Raw genomic sequence first — 21,346 nt, 5'->3', positions numbered from 1 at the left:
AATCCTTAGGGTGTTTGAACACCTAGTGCCCTAAAGCCGTCTAGTTTGGGAGTCATTGACCTAACGCTCGACCTCATGGATCGCTAGAAAGCTTAATAGATCAACACATTGTACCATGTTTCCATTTTTAATCCTAAAAAAAAAAAAAATCGAGTGAAAAGAATAAGTGCACCTAGATCAATAAAGCTTTAATAAAAGGTCCACTTTTTGTCTTGATGATCGTTACTAGATTTATGTGCTAATCTGAGGGTAAGGATGTGATCATTTCTTTAGTTGGCTAAGATAACAACATACTTGATGCCGGTCTACTCAAAAAGGATTCTAGAGTTGTTTTGATTTGCATGATCATTTTCTTGATGTGTAGAGAACCATACTTGCTTGTTTGATGTTGAAATTTTAGGAGATTGCTTGAACATGGTTGAAAAATTGTATACTTGAGGTAGTTTTCTCCCAATGCTTGTTTACAATATTGGTGTCTCTTTAGTGAGAATGAGCTTAATGTTTATGGGTATCATTTCTGGAAGCCCTCACGAGACTTCACTCGTCCACTAGGGGTAACCTAGGGGTTTAAAAGGCTTGTTGCATATGCTAAATGTAATCGTGTTCCCTACGAAAGTGGCATTATCCATTTATTGCTTTCTAGTTCATAGTTGTATAGTTGTTCATTTCATTCCTTTACTTTCTAGTTCATTGCTAGGGACTAGCAATATTTAAGTTTGGGGGTGTGATGAGCGCTGAAAAGTGTGAATTTAAACACCTTAAGCTTAGGTATTCTAGAACCTTTATCTATCTTATTTTTCGCTTTAGATTGATTTTGTGTTATTTCTATTTTCAGGTACTTATCCCCAAAATAAGCTAACTCAGCTAAATAAGAGCATAATTGAAGCAATCTTGAGATGAATCAAAGAAAGGAGCAAAGTTGGAGCAAAAGGAAACAAGTGATGGAAATTCAGCAAGTTCGATCGATCTCAGAAAATATTCGATCGATCGAAAGTTCATCGATCTCAGCATTTCAAGATGGATCCAAGCTCTTTTATCCTTATCCAAAGATCCCACAAAGTTCGATCGATCTAACTTTCTTGCGATCGATAGAAAAGATTACATCTTATCCAGTTGTACCATCCTACCTACCACATTTGTCTCTTTCCCAAAAATATCTTCAAAATATCTCAGATTTGTTGTTATCCAAAAAGGCACCGCCATAGAGGATCAATCCAGCTTTAATTCGATAGATCTCAGCCATGTTCGATCGATCTCACCACAAGTTTGATCGATCGAACTTCCCAAAGCCCGAGAAAATCCAATTTCCAGCTCATTAAAAGTTGTCTCATATCCAATCATTAGAAGGAATATTGGTGTATGAGCCCAGCTCATTGGGGGTGATATTTAACCTACTTATATAAGGAATATAAGCCATTCTTGACACATAGTAGATACATACACTAGAGACACAATTTTCATATTCTTAGTGAGGAAGAAAAGAAAGGAAGAGGCTAGAGACACAAGCTTGGAGTTCTTCCATCAACCAAGAAGATGAGCAATCTCTACCATGGAGTTAGCCCTTGAGGGTTGGAAGACATCATCCATAAGTGGCTAGACATCCTCTTGGGGCTAGAGTTAGCCCTAAGTATGTTTTCTACATCTTGATTTATGTATTTTTTAGGGGATTTGTATTGTGATACATATTTTGACACTTTTATATATATAGATCTTGTTTATTCAATGATTTGTGTGGTTTAATGCTTCCAATTGATCATTTCATTCTATCCATATGTCTATGTATGCTAGAATAGATGTTCATGTGTTTATCTCTATTTCTTGTGTTATTGATGAATGTCTTTGTGTATTGATGCTATAGATCTAGAAATTGTCAAGACATAGTGCTTAATGGAATGCTCTTGTGGTTTATTTGATGGTTCATACTCATTTCTTGATGGATTGTGCATCTCCCTTAGCTTAATTAGTTTAATTTCATGTCATTAGCTTAATTGTAGTGTAGTTGTAGTTTAGATGTTAAATGGGAGGACAATCCATGCTTGTTGTTTGATGTTCCATACTTATAAAAACAAGTAGCATATATCTCTAACCTTGTGATGTGTTTGGATTGTGAGCTTAAAGAAAGGATTAATGGCTTAGTTTGATATAGAACTGATTGTTGAAGCCTATATGACTCGTTTGGACCACCAGAGAGCTAAACGAGCATGCTGACATGTTTTCCATGGCAGTTGCCAAAGAGTTTATTTTTTACCTGAAAGAACAATTTTCTAATTAGAAACGGGCCAACGAGCAATATGGACTAAACGGGCTTCACCAAATTCTATCATTTAGGGCCTCAAAACCCTATTTTTCTATCTTATAAAAGGCAATTTTTATTCACAGTCTAAACGAACGAGGAATGTTCTGAATTTTTATATTTAGTAGTTTTTGTGATGAGGTTTCTTATGCTATTTTTTCATAATTTTTAGAGAAAGTTAATTTTTAGGCTTATTTTTAGTTTTAGTTTTCTTTTAATATTAGATTTTATTATATTATAAGGTTTCTAATGCTGTTACTTTCCTTATGATTTAAGGTTTTCTTTTCCTTATAAATACATGTATAGTAGAGAGCAAAATCACCAATTCGATTATCAATAATATATAAGATTTATTTACAAGATCAATGGTAGTAACCTAGCTGTATCAGGTCCTTACCTCACAAAGGGAGGTCAGGGGTTTAAGTTTCGGTGGAGGCATGTGTGTGTCTGAATAATCAATTAAGAAAGAAAAAATATTTCTTTACAAGTCTCCTTTACTTTTGTGGATTCAAAGTTGTGTATCATTCATTTATAAATATTTATAACTTTCCCTCCCGTATGGGAGGGAGAGATATTAGAATACAAATTAATTTCTCAACGCATCTCGATTGATTAATTAAATTAGGTTAAGATTTTTTACCAGGCCTAATCCTAGTTGTAAAAGAAGTTCTCCTAGTCCATAAAGGATCAAGTTGTATTTGAGTTGGTCCGCTCAAATTGAACCCTAGTCTACACATGTTAGACGCAAGTCAACTTAACTAATTTAAAGATTAATCCTTCGGCCATAAATTTATCCTTCTTATCCTTTAATTTCATTTTTTTTAATAGGGAAAAAAAAAAAAAAAAAAAGGAACTCAAGAGTTTTCAAATTCACTCTTTTGAATGAGAAAATTCCATTTAGATTAGTGAAGTAATACTTCAATTATGTTGAAAAATAAGAAAATTCAAATGCATGCATTTGGTGCTTATTTGTGAGAACGAAGGGTGAGTATGAAATTAAAACCATAGGATTTGATAGAAGAGATGAATTTAGGAAAAAGGAATCTAAACAATATTTTTAAGATAGTTGAGTTCAACTGTCCTTTGTTACAAATGAGTTGGGCCCCATTGCTCCTAGGCCCGTTGTTGCCATTTTATTTGTTTGTTTCTTGGGCCTTCTTAATTGCCCAGTGTATTGTTAAGTTTTAATTAGCTTTGGGCCTAGTCCCCCTAGCCTACACTATACACCCATATATATATATATATATATAAAAGTGTCCGATGAGAAGCGTACCTAATAGATTCCAAATATGTATACAAAATGTTAAACAATTAATTGAAAAAAAAATAAAAAAAATTGATTCGGGACAGTTGCCCCAATGGTATTACAACCATATGGAAATTAATTTTTTTGGGTATCCTTAGACTTCTTAAAACCATGTGGCGGGTAAAATCTACCGAAAAATCTGGTTTTATTTATTTATTTTGTGTTTTCAAATACAAGCCCTAATTGAGTTTAATTTAGATAAAGAAGTGCCATGGCATGCATGCAATAATGGCACATGTTGCCAGGCTATTCTAAAATTGTCTTTTTCTCTACTAAAACCCACTGCAATTAGGTTCCACACACACACACACATATATATATACACATGGATCGTGGATGCATCATACACTAGTGCTTTGTTTCTCGATCACATATTATATTAAAATTTTTAATTTGAATACTCTTTCATTTTTTTTTTTTTTTTTTTTTATTATTATTTTTTTTAATGGTAGCTAAATGTTAAATAGTTACGTGCATGTAAAACAGTTGGAATGAGGTGTATATATTGGATTCAAAGTTATCAATTTCATTTTCATATAATTCTACAATTATATATATATATTGAATGAGATGCTGAACTACACAACACAACAAAAGCGCAGTCCTCCCCCATACTAACCAACTCTAATGAAAGCATCATTTTGACATCACATCTTTTATCTGCTACTGTATGTTTTAATTACAATCAATCATACCTATCTATCTATATATATATATATATATATATGAACTCACAATGTTCTCCTGTCAATGATACATATATATGTGCTTCACCACACATAAACTTGATTATTTTTTATTCTCATGAATTGTATTTAGGATTATATATTGGGCTTTATAAGAAGTAATCACTTGATTATTACAACATACATAATACAAGGTACAAAGGAGGGTGAGACAGAGGATTATATATATATATATATATATATATATATATATATATATATATATATATGGCTCTTAACTTTCACCTTCACTATAGGAGTTACCAAGTAATTATTTTGGCAATCCCTGCCAATATAATATTTATAGGGAATGTATATTTACTTGAACTTTCGGAAAAATAAAAAAAATAAAAAAAATAAAAAAAATAAAAAAAAATTGGAATACTTATTTTTTTAAAAAATAAATATTCAATTGGAACTTCCCTTTTTATACTTGTGTCGGTCACCCATATCATTTTAACTTGTCTCCGCAATTTTTTTTTATTTTTTTAAAGGGCAGCATAGTTGCCGCAAGGATATTCTTTACGTTGCTTCCATGTATAATAATAATTTGATTAATATATAATTTTGATTTATTATACTATATTATATATTTGCTTCCACGAGACAAATAACTCTCACTACCTTTTATCTTCTTCGGATTTAATTGAAACTTTCCAAATTACAAATTATATGGACCATCACTACCTTTTATCTTCTTCGGATTTAATTGAAACTTTCCAAATTACAAATTATATGGACCATGTACACTTTATAGATCGATCTCATGATTTTATCATGGCGTGGAAATTGTGACTCTATCTTATCTTGTCCTAATATTTATTATTATTATTATTTTTACTTTTAGAGTTAACAATTAGTGAAGATAAAAGAAGGGAATTCGAACCTTAATTAGAACATGGAGACATCTAAAGCCTTAACCCTTTATCACTCTGACAAAATCGCCACACTTAGCTTATTTGATTGAAACTTTTGAAATTATCTATGGGTTTCTGCATTTTTATCATCATTTCCATGATTTTTTTGGTCAAATTTTGGTATGTAAAATTTATTCTCCACCTCTAGTTATTTCCGTAGTCAAAATGAGATTTAATAAAAATATATTCATCTACTAAATTATTTTTTTTATCAATTTTAAATTAAAATGTTATTATATAATAATATTTTATTAGTTTAAAAAATTTCACACCGCATTCCTCAATCAAATGCTATATATATATTTTTTTTATCGACAAAAAGTGTTAATTAAAATGACAAATCTAATATTATTTTAAGTTACACTATCCTTCTCAATTAATATCGTTTTTATGCATATACATTCACTCCCATTTTTATTATATGTAATTTAAATTTTATTATTTTCGTATTCAGGTTTTATGTGACTTAAAAGGAAAGGACAACCACGACTATGACGAATAATAATAAAAAACTTGCAACACAACAAATGACATTTGATTGGATAAAAGAGACAAAATGAGGTCCTGAATGTACATATTGAATGAGTTTATCCTTAGATTGATAAATGTTTCCAAAATTGTGAATAAAAAAAAGATAAAAACTAATCTCAAAAAAAGATACCATGCATTACCGTATACTCCGCGCGTGTGTATCAATATTACAACAATCTCTCCACTACCATAATTATCATTTATCGTTTATCATTTATCTCCCTTTGTTCTCTTTCCCCTTTTCTATTCATTTCTATCCACTTCAGACTCTATCTTCACCTGGATTATTTTTCTCTCCCTACAAATGATGGGTGAAGCAAACCCGTCAAATATCCATCGGCTTCAACCGATATGCCCTTAGACACGGCCATACATAATATAAGAGTCATACTTAAAAAAGGTGAACACGCAATTAACAAGAGTAGCGAAATTTATTACAAAAGAGAAAAAATCGGACACATTAAAATGACCTTCTGGGAGGTTCATTTGATATTCAAAAACTACTTAGTAGTAGTCATATAACTGAAAAATGTTGGGTGAGTCCCACGAATTCTCGTCTCTAACCATCTTTCTAAGAATATGAGAAAGAAGACTTTCACACGAGTCTCTCGTGCATTCGTTTGATGGTCAAGCGAGGCTACCACCTCCCTACAATTTGACAATGAAGATGAGGAAAGAAAGAAACATAAAATAAAATAAAAAGCTCAAAAGACTTCTAATTTAATTTTAAAAAACACCATATTTTTAATGTTGGATGAAAATTTTAAGGTTATATTTGTCATTTTAATTATACAAGAATAGATAGTGATGTGTCTCCTTTTAAAAAAAAAAAAAAAAAAAATTCTAATTTTTGACTTTGATTTGAAAAAAAATTGACATAAGGGGTGATAGAAATCCACGAAACCCACAGGGTATTAGTAGTAGTATCAGTGTCCGAACCGAACAGGAGGTAAAGAAAAAGAAGAGTAAGTTGAGAGACGACCTCTCGCGGTGTCTTCAAGTGTCGTGCATGCATTTTGTGCATCTGTTTACTTTCCATGCACTTACGCTCTCTCTCTCTATATATAGTACACACACATATATTATCTTCGCTCTTTCATTCCTCAATATATACACCTGCACCGCCGTGGGAAAAACTCACCGTCACCGACCTCCACCGTCTCGAGTTGACCCCACTTCTGTCCGTCAGAGATTCACTCTGACATTCCAAGTCACCCACCAAAATGGACTCTTTGTAATGTTTGTATACATCTGAATGTCGCATTCACAATTTCATTTCTTAGATTTGAACCAGGTTAATCAGCTAATCTTTTTTTAATTTTCATTTTTTTGTCAGATCTTTGTTGTTGTTTATGCTCTGCTTTTTTGATCGGATCGTAAAAATTGATTTGTTAGGGTTTTGATTTGGGTTTTTCGTTTGCATGAAGATCGGGTTTAGGTTTGATTTGGGTCAATGGCCGACAAGATTTGCATGAACGAATTGTGCAAGGCGAAGACGACTCTCCAATGGAAGAAAGGTTGGGGCTTTAAATCAGGTGGATTTGCAACTCTCTGTTACAACTGCGGGTAATTAGCCGTTTCCAATCTTAGCCCTGTCTTATCCTGAATTTTTATGTATGAGCTGTATCTGGGTTGATTTGGTGTTGCGAGGGTACTTTTGGGTTATGGATTTTGGATCTTGAATATAGCTCATGCATGCTTTTTTTTTTTCTTATTTTTTTTTTTTTTTTTGGATTTAATGCTGTTTTTTCTTGGGGCTTATTTGTGTGGTTGACATTTGAAATTTTCCTATATCTGGGATATATATATATATTTTTTCCCACATTTTATCTTGTTCAAAATTAGAAATTCAATATTTTTCATTTTATTTTTATTTTTACTGTTTTTAATTTTTATTTTTTAAATTTTTATTTTTTTATTTTTATTTTTTGTTTTCAACGTGGGTTTCTATAAATCTTAAAACATCTGTATGATCATTGCTAAATAACGTCCAATATCAACTAGTCTATAATAATTTTTTTTTTAAAAATAAATACTGCTAATGATGATAAATCTTATTTTTATTTTCTCGCCATTTTTACAGAAACAAACAACGTATCAATTTGAATAATTAGTCCCAAGACACATTCGAAATGATTTTTTTTCTTTTTCTTTTCTTCATTACTATTAGCTCTCCTAATGGTGATCAATCTATATATATATATATATATATAAGTATTGAATAAGCAATAGCGACAAATTTATATCATTGGTGTCATTGTTATCTGCTGTGTATTGAGATTGGTTAACAATCTTGGTGGAAAAGTGGCTCACTATATGTCTATTGATTTTATAGGCCAATGGTAGATGATGTATTTTATTTTGTTCCATTTGATTCTATCCATAGTTGGTTTGTTCAGGGGTAGGGGTGGAGGATGGGAGGTCATGAGTAATATGACGAGTTACGGCAACCTAATGAGTTATATATCAAGTTTCAATCAAACCTCCTATTATCCATTTTTTTTAGAGATTACATTGTTGGCTGATGAAGTAAAAGTCTGAGTGATTAGCTCAATTATAGTTAATTAAATTGCATCAGGAATTGCAATAATCGTTATTTTTCTTGTGATTCAATCGAGTGTTTAATTTCTAAGTAGCACAGAAACAGATCCCATTGCATGGATACTCAGACGTGTCAAATTTTTAAAAAAGTTGATGTGGGTATGGATGGAATGACAAATAATATATATATATATATACAAAATTTTATTTTTGAACATCTATTATATAAGACAAATTATGAGATGGTTCCTAATACATGTTGTTTGTTGATGACATAGTTTTATTAGACACTTCTAAAGAAACTCTAGCAGTAAAAATATAAATAGAACAAGCACATTAGAGTCGGAGTTTAAAAATTGGCAGAATTAAAAAAGAATATAAAGAATGTAAATTCAACAATAATACAAGTACCAACAAATGTAAGGGTGACATTTCACGGTCAAAAGATTATCAGAATAACTATGTTTGGTAGTTAGGATCAATAATATAAAATATCATGGAGTTAGATGACAATGTAATAAGTAGGATTGGAAGGGCAAATTTATTGCAAAGTAGCAGTATGGTATGTAATAAGAAAATATTAAATGGGTTTAGAACATGAAAAATCTATAGGATGGATATTATATGAGCAGAATGTTGAGCATTGAAAAAGAAACAAAAATAACACATTTCTGTTGTCGATGAGAAAGTTGAGATGGATAATAGGTAATTAAAGGAGACAAAATTGAAAATCATCATGTTAGAGAAAGACTAAAGAGTGACACCTATTAAATAATATGAATATTTTTCAGTGTTCCTATGTCCTTATATTTTGGATTTCGATATGTCTAACGGTTGGATACATACCCACACCGGACACCCGTACCCGAGTCTAGGTAACATAGCTCTCTTATTATATTTTTGTCATTATTGTTTTAGTGTTATTCTATACATCTTGTTTCAAAGCTTGTCGGATATAAATTATTTTAGGATGTGTCTTGTGCTATATGAACCTTTGTTAGGAGTGTTTGGTATGTGTAGGCTAAATGTCCAAAATGATGAAATTTGTTTTTGAATTATAGACACATCCATAGGGTGCCAGACACGTATCTATGTCAGACACGAGTTCGACATGGACATAGCACTTTCTTCAAAGTTTTTGTACTTCTTGATTTAATTGAACTCGAAGCAGTAGACTTATTATTATTTTTTTCCACACTTCAGAAAGCAATTTGCATTATTTTTTCAAAATTAATTTGCATTATTTTTTCAAAATTATCTTTCTGTTAATTTTATTGATTACTTTATCTTTATACTGATTTCAAATTTTTGTATTGATTATATTTTCTGTATGGCTCTTACTTGATGTGGCGTCATGTGGACTCTAGATCTGCCTATGAGAATTCAGTTTACTGTGAGACATTCCACGTAGAGGAATCTGGTTGGAGGGAATGCAGATATTGTAGAAAGGTAATCTAACAATCTGACTGTCCCAATTCTTTTTTGAACTCTATTTCGCTTTCTAAGTCTAGTTGAATTTGGTATGGCAGCATATCCACTGTGGATGCATCGCTTCAAAATCTTTGCATGACTTCCTGGATTTTGGGGGTATAGTGTGTATAAGCTGCGCAAAGGGTTTACAAACTCGCTCAATGAGACCAATTCAGGTAATTGGTTATCTAAAATCCAAAGTATCCCAATCACACATGCTTATTATGTATTTCGAGCAATGGTTGATGTTTTGTCAATTCTGTAAGCATAAGCCATGTTAATTTGGAAGTGATACATATGTGGGAGGAACGTTTGATTACATCCTATAATTTAATCACAAAATGGCAAACCTTGATCAATAGTGTTGTCATACTACTAACCTTTTCATGCATCAGTTGATTTTTTGTCAGTTCTGTTAGCATCAGCCATGTTGTTAAGTTGGAAGCGATACATATGTGGGAGGAACATTTGATTACATCCTATAATTTAATCACAAAATGCCAAACCTTGATCAATAGTGTTGTCGTGCTACTAACATTAAGAATCTTAATATAGCACTTAACAATTACACACACACGCACACACACACACACACACACACATACATACATATTTGTTTTGTTATTGTGGTTCAGTTGCATCCATGGGAATAGATGGGTGGTTTAAATTATGAGTTTTGAATTATCTGTCTATAACAATGCTATAATTCCAATAATTTGTCAAGAGTCATCCGACTAATAATTTTAAATGATGCGGGATGTTGTCAATAATGTTATTTGATTTGGTAGGTAAGTTACTCAAACGAAACAGCTATTGCCCCTAAGGAGACTTGAACCCTCAATCTTCCATTTGGAAGGAGTACCACTTGAGCTGGAGGCTCGGTGATACCACTGACAACGTTATTTGATTGGTTTCCTGCATATGTATGGTGTACTAAAGGCAGTGTTATCAAGCATACAACTAGGCAATTTAATTACTCTATTCAGCAGACATAGGAGTATCTTAGATCCTTCTATATCGTGTTCGTGCAGATTTCAAATGATGATATTCCTAATGGATTTGGCACATTGACAACAAATAATCTCGGTGACCAGCAATCCTCTGTTCATGAAAAAAGAATGGATGGCATCAGTGTTGATAACGGGAAGGTTGTGCAGTCGAGCAAGAGTAAGGAGGAAAAGAATCTCAGCCACTTCCTTCAAACTCAGAAGGGTGAGACTAGTTCATCTATGGGGCAATTGAATCGAGAAGACATCATGTGTCCTATTGGGGAAGCCATTACAGGCTTTTCAGATCTGATGCAGCAGCCTGTTGGATCGTCTATGTTTTCCAGTCCAGACACCTGTATGAAAAGACAGGGTGTTAAAGATATGTATGAATCAGTAGCTCAGCCATCCTTGAAGTTCTCTTTGAGCACTCCTTTGAGTACACCGAATTCTGCACTGCCTTTTCCTGGTGGGATTGTGGAAGGAAGGGAACAAGGCAAAGTTCCTCCTTTTCAACAAGGGCCAAGGACACGCCATATTTTGCCTAAGCCTCCCAAAAGTGGCCTCACTCTAGGTCCAGAGGCAAATAAGGGGTTCGTTTCTCAGACTCGAGTTGCGAGGCCTCCAGCTGAAGGGCGAGGCCGCAATCAATTACTTCCACGGTATTGGCCAAGGATTACTGACCAAGAACTGCAGCAATTATCTGGAGAGTATCCATGCTTATGTCATTCTTTTCACCTTCGGTTTAGTTCTTGTCATAATCAGATCTCCTGTCCCTCATTTTAGGTATAATGCTGTTGTGTAATGTGCATGTCTTTGTTTATCCATAATGTTTACACTTAACTTGTTATCTTCAAGCTTGAATTCCAATATTGTACCGTTGTTCGAGAAAGTTTTAAGTGCCAGTGATGCAGGTCGAATTGGTCGTTTAGTCCTCCCCAAAGCATGTGCTGAAGTAAGTTTTTACTTTCTTCTATAGATTTTTCCCTTGTTATCTTTTATATGTTTTTCTATTCCTATTTTTTATTGTTAATTTAGAATTTGAATTTTAAATTTTGTTTTTTACTTTATGTGAGTCTTTATGAATTGGAAATTGATGCAGGCATATTTTCCTCCTATTTCCCAATCAGAAGGTCTTCCACTAAGGATTCAGGATATAAAGGGGAAAGAGTGGACATTTCAGTTCAGATTTTGGCCCAACAATAACAGTCGGATGTATGTGTTAGAGGGTGTAACCCCTTGCATACAGAATATGCAATTACAAGCTGGTGATACTGGTATTCTGCATGCCATTTCTGATCATAGAGCGACTATAATATGTATCTATTCAACACGTATTAGATATAGCATTATTTTCTGGTTATATATCAATTAACATTTGAAAATCTCATAACTGAATTTTTATTCTTAAAGCCTGCACATATAATTAAGGATCTCAGTATAGGAGCATGGTATTTCTGTGGAGTGTTATTTCTCTTGTTTCATAAATTGTTTTGGTCTTATGCACCTAGTTGTACTTACTCCTGTTTAATAGACTAATTGCTTTTCATGGTCATTGATCCTCTTGGAATTTTCAGTGACTGATAATAGGCGTACGACACTGCTTGTTTGTACTGATATTCAAAGAATTCTCCTCAACATGTTCGTGTTTTCACTATCATTGCTCGAGTGTTCATTACTTATTTTGGGCATGATATTTTTAAATGAAAACTAGTCATCCTCCATGTTCTCAGTATATATATATATATATATATATATATATGTGGTCAGTGTCATCCTTTGACCTCATAGGAAGTCCTTCATGTTCATCATTCTTAGCATGCATATCTAGAATCTTTGTTTAAAAGGCAGTTGTTGCATAGTAGGACAAACATTTTTGTCAGATAATTTGTTAATTTTCTCATCATAGTTTTGTATACTGTATTAATGGAATTTATTTAAATTAAGTATTTTGATTTTTATTGTGTATAAATTTTTATTAATTAATAATTTCTTTTGCAGTGACTTTTAGTCGGATAGATCCTGGTGGTGAACTTGTCATGGGCTTTCGGAAGGCATCAAACTCTGTTGATGTGCAGGTCAAGTTTTCGTAGGCATTATTCTTCTCCATTATCGCCATTCTTGACATTCTTAATTATTGGGAAATAGCAGAAGAAAAGGGTACTTTTCTCTTTTGGTGTTAATCAACTGAAATACAATTTGTATGTAAACAAACAGGAAGACCAAACATATGTTCCTCCTAATGGTGCTCTCTCTGGAGAAACTTCTATCTTTAATGTTAATGAAAACCTGCCTACAGTAAGTAGTCTGGCTGATCACTGAATGGCAGCAAGGATCTTCACCTTGTTGCTCTGTCCGAATGTTTAGCTTTTGCTGATTGGGATATTTTTGGTTGGCATTAAAATGAAAAGCACGCGGGCAGGAAAAATGAGAACTCAGTCCAGCAGCCAATGCTGATTCCGGAGAAGAAGAGGACTCGAAACATTGGGTCAAAGAGCAAGAGGCTTCTGATGCATAGTGAAGATGCTGTGGAGCTGAGAGTCACATGGGGAGAAGCACAAGAGTTGCTTCGCTCACCCCCATGTGAGCCAACTGTTTTCATGGTTGGAGACCATGAATTTGAAGAATATGATGTAATTATTTCCATTTAAATGAACACTATTTTGTTTTAAATATATCTTGGTCAGCCCTTCTTGTTTGTATTTTAATACAAAGTCATCTATAAGGGAATGCTACTTTAAACGAGTCTTAAATTTCAATCCCCATATGTTTTCCAGGAAATTTATGTGATTAATGCTGTTGATGTTATATAGGACCCACCAGTTTTTGGGAAGAGGACTATATTCAGAGCTCAACCATCTGGGTAAGGATCGTTATGATTTATTTTGTTATAAGTGCCATAAAACTTTGTAATATTTTGGCTTTAATGTTGTTTATACATGATTGTTCTGCTTTTAGTTCTAATTTTATGGACTGGAACATTGGCTCTAAGTCCTCTACTAAGGGAACTATTACCAGATTTTAAAATGGCAGAGGCACAATGTGAATGCGGCAGAACCACTTCCTTCATAAGATAGTTAAGCCTCAGGGAATGCTTTTGTGGAAAATGAACTTGTGGATCTAGACTCCCCCTCCTCCCCTCTCTCTCTCTCTCTCTCATTCCTTTTTTCTTCCATCATCAAAGATGGTCAAAGCCTTGGGGGGCATGCCCTCATTAAGAACATAATCAATGATACAAAGTCCTTTTGGCTCTAGACTTATGCTCTTTTATCTCTCTCTCTCTCTCTTTTGTGGGCCGTTGTTGAGGTCCAGTCTCTTAGTGGACTCATGCTATTCTCATCATTTTCTTCCCTGGATTTGAGGTACATGAAGAATGAATTGCCCCAAATTGGCCTCCCTTACCTCTTGTGATGCATTTATTTAAATACAAGATGTGCCACTCTCATAGTTCAGCTTCACTTTAGTAAATGCAGAATTGAGAAATTTCCTCATTTTTTCCCCTCCCACACCAAAAAGGAAAAACAATTTTAGTATTATTTTTAGTTGGAATGTACCATTTAAGGCTAAATATATAGAGGATTAATTATTGTGTAGGGAACAGGAACAATGGGCTCAGTGTGATAGTTGCTCCAAGTGGCGGAAGTTGCCCGTGGATGTTCTTCTCCCTCCAAAGTGGATGTGTTCAGACAATATTTGGGATTCAGGCAGGTCTGTAACAATTTTTATCGTTTTCCTTATTTTCTTCTAGCAAAAAAACTTGTGAGACGACACTTTATGTTCTCATATCAATGGGCTGCACAAGGTGCCAGATAGTATTGCTAGGAAAGTAGCATGCGTGGGGAGTAAATATCGCCATCATTTGGTTGGGGTGGGTTTTGTACGTAACTAATCTTTTTATGCAGTTGGGAGTTTGAGTGAGCCGAGGTAGACAAGATTTTAGTTATGCTTACATGAGTGCTGTAAATTTGTAATCTTCTGATGTTTGTATGTTAGTATGTGACATAAAAAGAAGATTTCTTCATACTTCTTTCGTTCACGATGTGCTTGCAGATGTTCATGTTCTGCTCCTGATGAGATGAATCCAAAGGAACTTGAAAGTTTTTCCAGAGTTGGCAAGGGTACGAGTAAGCCACTCTGTGTTCTCCTTTTTCTAACAACAGTTTGTGAAGCCCATTAAATGGATTGAGAATTTTAAAATATGAAGTATATCTAAATGCTTCAGTTTCTTGTGTGTGTGTGAAAATGTCCGAGTGTATCCACTAATGGAGATCAAATACATGCTGTTCGCATTGTAGATTTTTACACATGTACTATCCAAAATGCACTTGGGTGTGGGGACAATGTTAAATTGTCGAAGTAGTCCAATATTCTTCTATATATTTGGGGAAAGGAATTATGTATATAACAGTGTGTTCTATGTAGAGACTCCATATATTTTCTAAAATAGTTTGGAAAGTACTTTATGGAATTCTACTAAAGTTTCATTCTTCTTTTAATTGAAAATTCCTGTTGATTAAGTGTTTGATAGTAGTTTTTGTTTTTTTCCTGGTATAATAGTGTTTGATAGTTGGTGTAACCTATGCATGACTTATTTCCCAATCCTGTCATATGAATTGACATTGAAATTATCATAGATCTGTAACCCCATTTTGCAATGTTTTGCACCATACAAATTAAATTGTTCCATCAGTACAAGTTGCTCATCCCTCTTGTTACAAATTACAAATGTAACCTGTTGTTTATTTTATTTTATTTCCTTCTTGTTACACATGTAACCTGTTGTTTATTTCTTTATTTTATACAACAACACAAACAAACAAAGCTCTTTATTTATTTATTTACCCAAAAAAAGAAGCTTTTTTCCCAACTACTTGGAGTTGGCTACAAGAATCCTATTTTTCCATTCCATTTTATCTCAAGGCCATAGCCAGTCAAATCACATGTTATCATACCTTTCCTAACTTTACTCACGTTAACTTTGGTCTTCACATGGACCATATCACTCTTCCTAACTAGTGCAATTAAAGGTCTTTTGTGCACATGTCCAAACTTTCTGGTGCTAATTGTTTTGTGAAGTTTGTCATTTGGTAAATTGTCACAGATCTGTGAAACCCTAGTTTTCAATGTGTTGCACCACAAACTTAAATTGTTCCATCATTACAAGTTGTTAATCCCTTTTGTAACATGTAATCTGTTGTTGTCCGGTTTTCGTTTTAGTCCCCCAATCTTCCATGAAGCATTTTGGTGCTAATTTTTTCTGTGAAGTTTGCCATTTTGGTAGAATGAGTTTTTCCCTGATCAAACTCAATATACTTGGTGATAGCTTACTCTCTATTTCTTCTACAGATGTTAAGAAGCGAAGACTTAAAGAAAGCCACAAGGTAGCCCAAGAATGTGAGCCTTCTGGCTTAGACGCATTAGCCACTGCTGCAGTTCTAGGGGACAATGCGAGCGACTCAGGCGAACCTTCAGTTGGAGTGACCACGAGGCATCCTCGGCATCGCCCTGGCTGCTCTTGCATCGTGTGCATTCAGCCCCCAAGCGGAAAGGGCAAGCACAAGCCTACCTGTATCTGCAACGTGTGCATGACTGTGAAGCGTCGCTTTAAAACCCTCATGATGCGAAAGAAGAAACGCCAATCAGAACGTGAGGCAGAGGTTGCCCAGGGGAGGGTCCAGCAGGTCCACCTCAATGATGAACCAGAAATGGAGGACACATCTGGACATGCACTGCAACAGATGGATCATTCAGATAATGAAAGAAGCCAAAGTAGAATCCACATCGAGTTGGGCGAGAGCAGCAAGGGACAACTAGACTTGAATTATCATCCCAACCGCGAAGAAGACCAGTCAACGGAGGCAACAGGAGCGAACATAACGAGCCTTGTTCACGAGGCAAGCTTTCCATTGCAGATGTACTTGAGGCAGAATGGGTTCGCAGGGTTCTTGGGCGCCTCTTTGCCCTCACCAACTGCCAACAAGAGCGAGGACCACCCACCAGATGAAGAGTGCCTTGCTTCTGTACTCCTGGAGCTCGAGAACAAGGATGATGGAGCATAATTTGATCCCAAATATGTTGTAATAGTTTTCTTTTTTGAATTGTAAATGTTTCTTACTTTTCTCATAGGCGATACTGTTGTAATACCTCATCACAGTTAAAAGAGTGCAATATGTTTTCTTTTTCTTCTCTCTCTCTCCCCAGAGGAAAATGAATCTTAATCTCCCAACAATTGATAGACTTGGGAACTGATTATTCTCAAATGTTTTGAGTTACTTTGGAAGTCGCTGAACCAAATTGGCAAATTTGGTACTACTTGCTTGGTTAGTCCATCTCTTCAATTTTCATATCATCGAGTGGCAAAACATAGAAGAAAGTAGAGACTCAAGTCTAACCAAAGTGATCTTCGTTAATCTGACCAAAGCCAATACAGAAAGATAAGGACTTTTATTTCATTTCTGGTATTCTCAACTACACAGCAGGAACAAGGTACAGAGGTGACTTCTTCCTAACATTACATTCAAACAATGCGGCAGGTTCGCGAGCGTGAACATCGCGGTGAAATCAACGGCAGTGTCCTTAAACCAACCTCTCTTGGTAGAACTCATTTGGGTTGACCCCAAAAAAAAAATAAAAAATAAAAAAAAAATAAGAGAGCTCAGATGCGCAGTTTTCTTCCGGAATCGGAAGTTCGTGAGGAACCCAGTCTTCACATGGAGCGCAAATATCTCCTCATGGCTCTCAAATGCACCAGCCGGGAATCGAACCCGGGTCTGTACCGTGGCAGGGTACTATTCTACCACTAGACCACAGGTGCTTGTTATTTATTCTCATTATATATATCTAATATACTTCTTTGGGCCCTCTGGAGTCTTAATCTACATGACAATTGTGGTTGGCTCGAGTTATATGAATATAATAATAACCTCTGAGCAGACGAAGTAACAAGAGATCTTGCTGGTTGTTGCAAGTGCAGACTCCACACTCCAACCGGAATTGGGATTCTTTGGTTTCTTGGATGAGCATCCGATTGAAGGTAAATACACCATTCAACTTGTACTGGAAATGTGTGTCTCTCTTATGTGGTGTACCATTCTTGGGAAGAAACGATCGCATTTCAAGGGGAATAAATCTTCACAACGACCTACATTGGCAAGGATGAATTGCAGTATTTCTTTAATTCTTCAACTAAGATGTCTAAATGATTGTGCTGCTTCAAGGCGAATTCTTCAAGATTGAAATCTACCTCCTCCTTGCTGCATAACTCCTCTGCTCTTAGTGTTAAAGGCTAGTTTTTTTTTTTTTTTTTGTTGAAAGTACTATCATTTTTTTTTCTTAGAGCACGTGTATCGGACTTACCACATATCTTAGTGATTAAAATGTATGTTCCACATACATATATATATATATATATTTCAATTCCTACATGATATTGATGTTAGATCGTATAACGTTATCTAAATTTGTTTATAAATTATTTTCGGAATTAATTTTCACTTGCAACGTTGAAAACACAATATAAAAGAGATTTGGATTTCTTTTTCAATTTTGGATTATGCACCATTGAAATGGAAAAAAAGGTCGCCAATTTTATTTTAAATAGATAACTTTAAAATTAATCAAAGACTATTTTTAGCAAAAATTAAAAAAAAGAAAAAGAAAAAAAGAATAGACAAATACATGTGTCGTGTGTGTGTGTATATATATATATATTTCAAATGATCTCAAGATGACAAGTGTGAGAAGGATTGCACCGGACCACCGGAGAATTAATATTATTTATTATAAAAAAAATAATAATATATGCTATTTTTTGGGTATAAAGAGAAAAAAAATGAAGATATAATAATAAATGGTATTTTTTGGGGATAAAAAAAAAAAAAGAAGAGAGAGCTCTGATGCACAGGTTTTCTTCTTCTGAAATCGGAAGTAAGTGAGGAACCCAATCTTCACAATGAGTGCAAATATTTCGTCATTGCTCTCAAATGAACCAGTCGGGAATCGAACAAGGATTGTTCCTGGAAAGGATACTATCCTACCACTAGACCAATGCTGCTTGCTGAAAATTATTCTCATTAGATAAATACTAATAGACTACTTTGGGCCCAATATGGTTGCTATATGAATGCATTGGATCCAATATTTTTCCTTTTTCTTCTCTATGAAATAGCCATATCCAATATTTGACTCAAAAAAATTCAAAATTTTATCAGGGAAATGAATGATCAGCCAAGGTATGAGAATGTCATCAATAAACTTTATATCCATTTTTGGCTTATAAGTTCTGTGAAATATAGTTTTTTCAAAAAAGGTAAAAGGAAAAATTAAAATTTTGACCTAAATCCACAAATTGTATTTACCCTCTTTCATAAGGATTATCTTCATTCAATTTAAATCTGACTTTTTCAAAAGGTAAAAGAAAGAAAAAAAAATCCAAATTTTTTGTTTCTAAACATTTTTGTCAACCGAATGTGGAGAAGGAGCTGTATTACGATTTTTTTGTTATTCAATTTCATATGGGGCCTTTTAATTAAGAAGAAGTCACATCATTGCTTCGGCACTTTCTCGTGGATTCAAGATACGGATCTTAAATTGCATTCATAATGTGTATCACAACTCATATTGAAATTTAATTTTGCTACATAAAAGTATACAAAAAACAATTAAAATCGCTAAACTTGACCGGGCCTCTGGTCGAACAATATAGATTGTTCGAACGGTTTGATTTTAATTCTAAAAATTACAAATTAAAGAATGGTTCATTACAATTCAATTCTCGACTGGGGTCCAAAAGGACCGAATCTGAATCAAGCTGTTTGTTATATATATATATACACACACACACACACATTGGTACATTTGTTCAATTCAAAGTTGTACTGCCTAAATATTCAAAGTTGGATCTCCCTACCTATAAATTTCACATTATCCATCATTTGATATTCGATACTTATCATTTTATAATTTTTAGGGAAAGATAACATGTACAAAAACAATGACAAATGTAATTTATTTACAACTATACAGAAAATCATGGATCAGCTTTGACCAAGAATTCTATTTGAAATTCATTTCCGGATTTGGATTGTAAATTTCAAATTTCAGTTAAAACAAGTTCATTTGTTTTAAAGATATCAGATACAGATAAGCCATAAAGTATCTAGGATTTAATCGACAATCCAATACAATGAATTCAATTTTATAGGGCTAACATTTATCTGAAGTTTTTAGTTCCAATCCAACTTGAAATCAAATTCAGATGCAGATTTTAATAATAAAATATAAACAATGTCAAAACCACCGGCCATGCACAGTCTCTTGCTATATAGTATTTTTCCTCTTCCACAATCACACACACACAGAAACACACACAACACAGAGACACACATGCACAAACACACACACAACACAGAGACACAAACGCACAGAAACACACACATCTCACCTAAGGATTAGTAATGGGGCATTTGGCAAGATTGACAGATGCAAAAAGAGAGCTGGAAGAATTGTACCGAGGAGTCCCAGATGAGTCAGTGAACCTCACTTTTCAAGACTTTGCTGACTTGAAACAACAAGAAGAAGAAGCACAAGCCAATATCTCATCAGAACTCAAAAGACCTTGTAGTACCCCAATAAACCCCATTTCAGAAAATGTTTCAATATCGTCAAGTCTGACCAAACTCCTAACCCTCGACTTCAACACAGCCTTGCAACAATCCACCCACCGCCGCCGCCACATCACCGTCGACGACACTGTCCACGGCCTCAATGCGCCTGGCTCCCAGTGGCCCCAAGGCCCGCATCTTGATCATCATGGAAATCGGGGCATGACAGGACTAAAGCATGGAGTAGAGAGTGGTGTGTCTCGTGGTGAGCTAAGCGTCATGAACAGCCCGGGCACGGCTTCAATGACACAGCGGCCTGGGACGTCTCACTCTAATATTTGCACCATTTGCAGTGTCTACATCTATATTTTCCGTCGTCGATGCCTAGTATGTACCAATCATTAACATCTACTATCAATTTTTTATTTTGTCACAATTTATACATGCTATATGCAGGTTTCTCAATATTGAAGGCGACACTTGACGCAACAATAAGATTGTTGTATTGTGATTTACTTAGAAGGTCTTCGTGAATTGGGCAAGCCCCTTGTTTTTTTTGTAAATATGATATTCAGCTTCTTAGAGGGGAAAAAGTACGAATACATACTTAGAAAAAGTAAAATAATAAATAGTGTTTGTTCCATTTTAAATGTTTATTATTATAATTAAATTGTCATTCTGGTTTAGAGGTGAGAGGAGTAATAATTTGGAAAACTAATTATGTGTGCAGGTCTGTGGAAGAGTCTATTGCAGGCAATGTGTAAGCAAAGGCATGGGTGAGATGACAGAAGGAAGAAAGTGTATCGACTGCTTGGGGAGAAGATTCAGCCAAAGGTAATGACCAAATTTAATTCGCTTCAAATTTTCATTGATCGAATTTGATGGAAAGGGAAAGCAAAAGAAAGTGAGTCTCAGATGAAGTATGAACTAATGATAAGTTCAAACCAACAGATATGATTTTTTGAGTGACAAAAA

At 34.4% G+C, this 21,346-nt stretch overlaps 1 protein-coding gene and 3 non-coding genes across 5 annotated transcripts; 1 reads left to right on the top strand and 3 right to left on the bottom strand.

Moving 5' to 3' along the window:
• Positions 1-6,623: 6,623 nt before the first annotated feature.
• Positions 6,624-16,955, top strand: LOC132306494 (B3 domain-containing transcription repressor VAL1-like). Of its 2 annotated transcripts, none has more exons than XM_059803896.1 (14): positions 6,624-7,066; positions 7,200-7,338; positions 9,681-9,762; positions 9,843-9,959; positions 10,815-11,479; positions 11,628-11,724; positions 11,872-12,046; positions 12,771-12,847; positions 12,987-13,067; positions 13,181-13,402; positions 13,583-13,632; positions 14,364-14,477; positions 14,820-14,893; positions 16,116-16,955. In XM_059803896.1, the coding sequence occupies exons 2-14, from the start codon at positions 7,226-7,228 to the stop codon at positions 16,826-16,828; spliced, it is 2,580 nt and encodes an 859-aa protein (XP_059659879.1). In that variant the 5' UTR covers positions 6,624-7,066; positions 7,200-7,225; the 3' UTR covers positions 16,829-16,955. The 2 variants fall into 2 exon arrangements, with proteins under 2 accessions (XP_059659879.1, XP_059659880.1); XM_059803897.1 differs by having other exon boundaries at positions 6,626-7,066; positions 14,820-14,887.
• A 465-nt stretch (positions 16,956-17,420) lies between these two features.
• Positions 17,421-17,507, bottom strand: LOC132310960 (small nucleolar RNA snoR114). The gene has a single exon (XR_009482787.1). It is a non-coding gene; the product is annotated as a small nucleolar RNA snoR114 (small nucleolar RNA).
• A 5-nt stretch (positions 17,508-17,512) lies between these two features.
• TRNAG-GCC (transfer RNA glycine (anticodon GCC)) lies at positions 17,513-17,583 on the bottom strand. The gene has a single exon. It is a non-coding gene; the product is annotated as a tRNA-Gly (tRNA).
• A 1,073-nt stretch (positions 17,584-18,656) lies between these two features.
• Positions 18,657-18,747, bottom strand: LOC132310959 (small nucleolar RNA snoR114). Its single transcript, XR_009482786.1, has one exon. It is a non-coding gene; the product is annotated as a small nucleolar RNA snoR114 (small nucleolar RNA).
• Positions 18,748-21,346: the final 2,599 nt, after the last annotated feature.

This window comes from Cornus florida, unplaced genomic scaffold (assembly GCF_030987335.1).
Source record: "Cornus florida cultivar Cherokee Brave unplaced genomic scaffold, ASM3098733v1 CherokeeBrave_3.0.0_Hap2_Chr05, whole genome shotgun sequence".
Taxonomy (NCBI): Eukaryota; Viridiplantae; Streptophyta; class Magnoliopsida; order Cornales; family Cornaceae; genus Cornus; species Cornus florida.
This window is presented reverse-complemented; position numbering and strand designations above follow the sequence as displayed.

Excerpts from the sequence above, each read along its gene's own strand:
- LOC132306494 (XM_059803896.1), top strand. The coding sequence starts at position 7,226 with ATGGCCGACAAGATTTGCATGAACGAATTGTGCAAGGCGAAGACGACT. Across the intron at positions 13,403-13,582 it reads ATGAATTTGAAGAATATGAT|GACCCACCAGTTTTTGGGAA; the intron begins GTAATTATTTCC and ends GATGTTATATAG. Across the intron at positions 14,894-16,115 it reads CAGAGTTGGCAAGGGTACGA|ATGTTAAGAAGCGAAGACTT; the intron begins GTAAGCCACTCT and ends TTTCTTCTACAG.